At 52.3% G+C, this 6901-nt stretch overlaps 2 protein-coding genes across 2 annotated transcripts; both read left to right on the top strand.

Annotated features, from left to right (window-relative positions):
- Positions 1–1328: 1328 nt before the first annotated feature.
- Positions 1329–2024, top strand: LOC131593225 (uncharacterized). The gene has a single exon (XM_058865519.1). It carries the CDS (start codon positions 1329–1331, stop codon positions 2022–2024), a length of 696 nt encoding a protein of 231 aa, XP_058721502.1.
- Positions 2025–4932: 2908 nt separating this feature from the next.
- LOC131593221 (uncharacterized) lies at positions 4933–6236 on the top strand. Its single transcript, XM_058865504.1, has 2 exons — positions 4933–5547; positions 5694–6236. The coding sequence occupies exons 1-2, from the start codon at positions 4933–4935 to the stop codon at positions 6234–6236; spliced, it is 1158 nt and encodes a 385-aa protein (XP_058721487.1).
- The last annotated feature ends 665 nt before the right edge of the window (positions 6237–6901 follow it).

Here is a 6901-nt window from a genome sequence, read left to right as displayed (position 1 = left end):
CATATTCAACCCCCCGAGTAATGCGGGGTCCACGTGGTCCCTAAAGACCGCGTCTCCCCTAAACTTCAGAGCGGTTAACCAGGACAGAGGGCACTCACGCACCTCCGATATTTCCGCCTAGGAAACCTGGCAGTCTCCTAATTGGGCCTGGGCATCCAACCCAAATAGCGAGATCATGGCCCAGTGCTGGGGGCTATAAATACCCTCTTTCACTATAGGGTCAGGTATTCAATTCTTTCTAACCTTTAGCTCGTACTTGCACTCCTTTGCTCGTCTTCTTACTTTGGCATCGGAGTACCTTGCAGGTACACCCCCCTTCACTTCACGAAGATCCAACATCCGAGCAGGCCTTGACGATCCTTCTGATCAGGTACGATCAGTGGCGCCGTCTGTGGGAACCAAGCTTCCCCTTCTTTAACAAACAAAGATCAAAGCAAATCCATCCTACATTCGTCCTGGCGGCCAACAACAATAATCGAGGAAATCCTGATCCCTTCCACCTCGATCCTCTCATTCACGATACCACTACTGAAGGACAGAATCAACACCGACGGGAGGGACAACAGCCCCCTGCTGACGGGAAAGGAAGACCAAGGCATGAAATCTCCCAACCCAGTAGGAACGAGCAAGCTCAAAACGACAGGAACGAGCAAGCTCAAAACAACAGGAACGAGCTAGCTCAAATCCAGAACAACGAAGCTGACTCCAGGGACGGGCGACCTGCCTCCTCCTTCAGTCATACCTCCCAGAGGCGAGGGACCCGGTACGAGGACGACCAGGAGCAAGTCGACGTCCCCGAGGATGCCGACCCTACAACTATCATAGTGCTCGCGGCCCTCAAAAAGACCAACCGCCTCATCCAGCAACAAAGTGAGCGGATTGACAGGCTAGAAAGGAAACGACGATCACGATCTCCCCCACGGAGACATTACCGATTACGCTCCTCCTCGTCCTCACGCTCCCCGCCAAGGAGGTATCGCCGACTTTCACCATTTTCTTCGCGCTCCCCGCCTTAGAGGCACCGTCGTCAAAGATCCTACTCCCGCTCCCCTCGACGGAAGAGCAGGAAGAACCAGAAACCCGAGGAAGCAGAGACGGGAAGCCCCTCCCCCGAACAAGATCATCGGGATCCCTCCAAGACCGTGGTGAAAAACCGCGAGCGTTCCCCTCCCGAGGACAATCGCAAAGCTTTTGGAAAACCACAAACAAAACCTCGGCGAAAATACGGCAACCGTGGAAGGCACTCAACTTCCCCCGGACCAAGCGACGAGGAAGACTTCCGCAGCCCTCTGTCAGAGGAGATCCGGCGAGCCCGCTTTCCCTGAGGAATGGAGAAACCTCCAACCCTGGACCTTTACGACGGGACCACAGATCCCGACGATCATATACGGAGCATCGAAGCCGTCATGGACTACCATGTGGTCCGAGGATCCATCAAATGTCGGATCTTTCCGACCACACTCAGAAAGGGAGCAATGACCTGGTACAGGAATCTTCCTCTCAACTCCATCCACTCCTGGGCAGAACTCAAGAAGCTCTTCTCCAACCACTTCAAGGCCTCTCGCCGACAACCGAAATCCGAAGCGACCCTCGAAGCTGTCATCCAGGGTACCGACGAGCCTCTTCGGGAATATCTCGACAGGTTCAACAAAGAGGCCGTCCAAGTGCAGACGACCGACCATATGAAAAGGTACCTCCTCGAACGAGGACTCCTCCCTGGGAGCGACTTCAAGAAGGCCATCAAAATTGAGAAGGTGCGCACCATGGACGCTCTCCTCCTCAAAGCCCAAGCTTATATTGCTTTCGAGGAAGGCAAAGCAGCCGTGAAGAAAGCCTCAAGAGGCAACGACACTGCCCGCAGCTCGAGCCGAGGCCATGAGAAAAGGAAAGATGACAGGCCCCGCGACACGAAGGAACACAGGGGACCATCTGGTCGTTTCAATGACTACACCCCACTTGAACGTCTCACGCGAGCATATCCTGCTCGAATGCCAGAGCATCGAGTTCAAAAATTCCAACGTTAAGCCCACGAGGCCAAATCCCACCAGGCCGGGGACTGACAAATCCAAATACTGCAAGTATCACAAAAGTCACGGCCATCTGACCGACGAATGCATACACCTCAAAGATGCCATCGAGACTCTGATCAAGGAAGGTCGCCTGTCTAAATACACGAAGAAGGGAGAACCTTCTCGGAGAGAAGGGTCGAGGAACTCTGACAACGACAATTCACAAGATGGACGACCATTGCAGGTTGCTCTGTCCGTCACCCGACCAAAGGACTTCATATCTTTGATTGGAGTGACCTCCGCTTTTAGCACATGGGAAGGATTCCCGACCGCGATGGTCATCTCCAACGGCGGGGGTCCAGGTTCACTCACGATCAGCTCAGTAAAAAGAAAGTTTGACGAGCTGATCAGCGCCAATTCAGATCTCGGCCCAACCCTCCAGAAGTTCAGAGGAAAATCAGACCCAATCACTTTCTATCTAGAAGAGCTCCCCGGTGGAGCCCCAAATGCCACGATCGCCCTGCTCGTTCGAGCAAGGATGGCCAATTTCGACGTCCGACGAGTCTTGATTGACGAGGGAAGCTCAGTCGACATCATGTACTCCCATCTCTTCAAAACCCCCAAGCTGGACGACTCCCACCTTACTCCATACGTAGGCTCCGACCTCCAGGGCTTCAACGGAACCACCACCAAACCACGGGGTTACGTAGAGCTGATCGTCACTTTTGGGGAAGAAGAAGCATCCAGACAAGTCAAGACAAGATTCCTGGTGATCGACTGCAAAACTCTTTACAACTGCATCATCGAACGACCCACTCTAGTCGAACTTACAGCCGTCCCCTCAACCGTGCACCTGAAGATGAAGTTCTATACAAAAAGGGGACGAGTGGCCACCATCAACGCCGACATCGAAGCGGCCAGAAGGATATTCGACGCATCGATGAAAGGATTACAACTGATCGCCCCTCCTTCCAGCTCCAACAAGAAGCCGAGAGCCGAAGACAAGCCAGCTCGAGAAGACCTTCAGCAACCGACCAACGTCAGCTCAGTCGACCTCGACGCCCGTTTTACGAAAGAAGAACTGAAGAACAGCGAAGAACCACAATCAAGGACGACCCACCCCGTCTGACCAATACCGGACGGCGAATTTGAGCTTGTCCCGCTTGGCGACAACCCTGACAAGGCGGTGAAGATCGGCAAAGACATCCCAGATCTGCCGAGGAAACAACTCGTGGCTCGCCTTCAAGCCAACGCCGACTTGTTCGCTTGGAGTGCAGCTGAAATGCCCGGACTCGACCCTGAGGCCGCCTGCCACCACCTCTCCATTGATCTAGCCGCGAAGGCAGTAGTTCAACGTAGGCGTCGGCTATCTCCCGAGAAAGCGGAGGCTGCCGAGAAAGCTGTAAAAGACCTCTTAGAGGCAAATTTTATTTCCGAGGCCAAGTATTTAACTTGGCTCTCAAACGTTGTATTAGTTAAAAAATCTAATGGAAAATGGAGAATGTGCATTGATTATACTGATGTTAACCGGGTTTGTCCCAAAGATGCTTACCCTTTGCCTAACATTGACAGGATGGTCGACAACTCGGCCGGTTATAAATTGTTGTCTTTTATGGATGCTTATTCAAGTTACAACCAAACCCCTATGGCGAGATGCGAAAAGCAATGCACGGAATTCATGACTGAGTCGGGCAACTATTACTACAATATAATGCCCTTCGGACTCAAGAATGTCTGAGCCACTTACCAGCGGATGATGAACAGGGTATTCCGAGGAGAAAATGGTGACACCCTCGAGGTATACATGGACGACATGATCGTCAAATCCCGAGAGGACGCCGACCACACCACGCATCTCGAACGAGTATTCGAGCAGGCCAGGTCCGGCAAGATGCGTTTCAACCCAGAGAAATGCACCTTCGGCGTCCGAGCAGGAAAGTTCCTCGGTTTCTACTTGATCGAAAGAGGAATAGAAGCCAACCCGGATAAATGCCGAGCATTCTCGGAATTCCCCACACCTGACAATAAGAAATCCATCCAAGTCTTAAACGGGATGCTCATAGCGCTGTCCCGCTTCGTCGCAAAATCCGCCCAACACGCTCTCCCATTCTTTAAACTGCTGCGCGAGGAAGCAACCTTCGAATGGTCCGAGGAGTGCGAACAAGCGCTATCTCACCTCAAACAAGTCCTCTCGGAGCCACCCGTCCTGTCCCGACCAGGAAACAACGAGATCCTATATCTTTATCTAGCCGTCTCTAACGAAGCAGTTAGCGCGGCATTAATCCGAGAAGTTGAAGACGGGCAGAAGCCCGTATACTTCACCAGCAAAGCCCTACAAGGACCCGAGGTGCGATACCAGCAAATCGAAAAAGTCGCGCTAGCACTGATTATAGCCGCTCGAAGATTAAGGTACTACTTCCTCACTCATACCATCATCGTACGAACCGATTAACCAATCAAACAACTTCTCGGCCGACCGGATATGGCTGGGAGAATGCTGAAGTGGTCCCTCGAGCTATCCGAGTTCGACGTCCAATACGAGAGCAGAAAAGCACTGAAAGCTCAGGCACTGGCTGATTTCGTGGCCGAGATGACCTCGATCACCTCCTCCCCTCCTCCTGTCGAGAATAAGTGGACCATCTACGTAGATGGCGCCTCCAGCAGCTCGGGAAGCGGAGTCGGCGTCATCTTGGAAAACGATGAAAGGCTCATCATTGAAGTATCCCTAATCTTGTCCTTCGCCACGTCGAACAACCAAGCCGAGTACGAAGCTTTCCTAGCGAGTCTGCGACTAGCTGAGGACGTAGGCGCCCGGGAGGTAAAGATCTACACCGACTCCCAACTTGTCGCTTCCCAAGTTAACGGCGACTACTAGGCCAAAAACGATGTGCTCGTCGAGTACCTCGCGCTAGTCAAAGATAAAATGAAAAACTTCACGAAAGTAGAAGTCGAGCATATACCTCGGGAGCATAATTATCGGGCCGACGTCCTACCCAAACTCGCGAGCACGAGGAAGAAAGGCGGCAACAAGTCAGTGATCCAAGAGATCCTTTCAAGACCGAGTGTAGACAAGAGTGCACCCCATATACCAGTGCTCGCCATTGGCGACGACCATTGCTGGATGACCCCGATGTATAACTTCGTCACAAAGGACGAGCTACCATCGGACGCGAAGGAAGCCTCCGCAGTAAAAAGACGAGCCTGTTCATACGTCATCGTCGAAGACAAGCTATACCGGCGAGGGTTCTCCATCCCTCTTCTCAAATGTGTCGACGCTTCCCAAGCACTCGAGATACTGCAGGAGCTTCACGGGGGGATCAACGGCCAACACCTCGGCGGTCGATCACTAGCAAGAAAAGCTCTCAGAGCCGGATACTATTGGCCGACCATGCAGCAAAACGCCAAAGAGCATGTCCAGAAATGCGATAAATGTCAGCTCCACGCCGACATGCACCTAGCTCCCCCACACGAGCTTAAATCCTTATCATCACCCTGGCCATTCTCCGTTTGGGGAATGGACCTCATCGGACCATTCCCGGTAGGATCATACCAAAACAATACCTGGTGGTCTCTGTGGACTACTTCACTAAATGGATCAAGGTCGAAGCTCTCGCCAAGATCACAGCCCAAAACGTGCTCCGTTTCTACAAATGAAACGTACTTGCCAGTTTCGGGGTGCCGCAGGCAATAATAACCGACAACGGCATCCAACTCACCGAAAGAAAATTCCAAGAGTTCGTGTACAAGCTCGGCACCAAGCAGCATTTCACGTCGGTGGAACACCCCCAAACGAATGGGCAAGCCGAGGAAGCTAACCGAGTCATCCTCCAAGGACTGAAACGGAGACTCGGCGAAGCTAAGAAAGCTTGGGTCGAGGAGCTGCACAGCGTACTCTGGGCATATAGGACGACGCCGCATTTGAGCACAGGCGAAACCCCATTTAGATTAACCTATGGCACCGAAGCCGTGATCCCCATGGAAATCCGGGAACCTTCTCGTCGAACCGAGTCACCTCTTGAAGAAGAACTCAACGACGAGGCTATGAGGGAAGAACTCGATATGGTCGAAGAGATCCAAATGGGGTCTTCCCTCCGTGAAGCCAAGCTGAAGCAACAGATAGCTCTGCGCCATAACACCAAAGTCATCAAACGCAAGTTCGAAGTTGGCGCCCTAGTGCTCCGCAGAAACATGAAAGACTCGCGCGAAGGCAAACTCGCCCCAAACTAGGAAGGCCCATACCGAGTTTACGATAAAACCGAGAATGGCGCATATTACCTCGAGAACCTCCTCGGGGAAAAACTTGCTCGACCCTCAAATGTTGAAAAACTCAGACGCTACTACACCTAGAAACAAATAACACTCCCCGAGCACTCACCCCGAACACGAGAGGGTGACCGGGAACGGACTCGCGTAATGGTACAAACGCGAGCACTCCATGACAACGACAGTCGGAACTCTCAGCTGATGAAAAAAAATCGGCTACACGGGGAACCCTACACCTAGATCCACCGTGGAAGTACCTGCACAGCAGAACCCCAGCTCGCGATGGGACCGTTCACGCTGCGAGCACTTGGCCCCGACCGCGGCCTCGTACTCGCTCATAGCGCACACCTGCTCTACGCACCCGGGCAGTACCCCACACACCCGGAAATCAACCAAGGCCGAGCATAATCCAGTGACAAAATATTTCTAAGTATAATATCACTTGCCCGGATTACAAAGCATAATCTGATCACAAATTTCCTGTAGCAATAGACATTCTAAGCACAAAGAAGAAAGTCAAAACATGAACAACATTTGCAAAGACAAGAATATAATTAAAACCCGACCAAATTGGCCGGTGATATCCAAATATTACAAAAATAGACGGGCACGCAGGCCCCCAAACATAC

This window comes from Vicia villosa, linkage group LG1 (genome assembly GCF_029867415.1).
Source record: "Vicia villosa cultivar HV-30 ecotype Madison, WI linkage group LG1, Vvil1.0, whole genome shotgun sequence".
NCBI classification, from domain to species: Eukaryota; Viridiplantae; Streptophyta; class Magnoliopsida; order Fabales; family Fabaceae; genus Vicia; species Vicia villosa.
This window is presented reverse-complemented; position numbering and strand designations above follow the sequence as displayed.

Bases quoted from the DNA above. Each gene is read 5' to 3' on its own strand.
- LOC131593225 (XM_058865519.1), top strand. From the start codon at position 1,329: ATGGAGAAACCTCCAACCCTGGACCTTTACGACGGGACCACAGATCCC.
- LOC131593221 (XM_058865504.1), top strand. From the start codon at position 4,933: ATGAAAAACTTCACGAAAGTAGAAGTCGAGCATATACCTCGGGAGCAT. The intron at 5,548-5,693 runs GTAGGATCATAC...GGGGTGCCGCAG, and splicing joins ACCTCATCGGACCATTCCCG to GCAATAATAACCGACAACGG.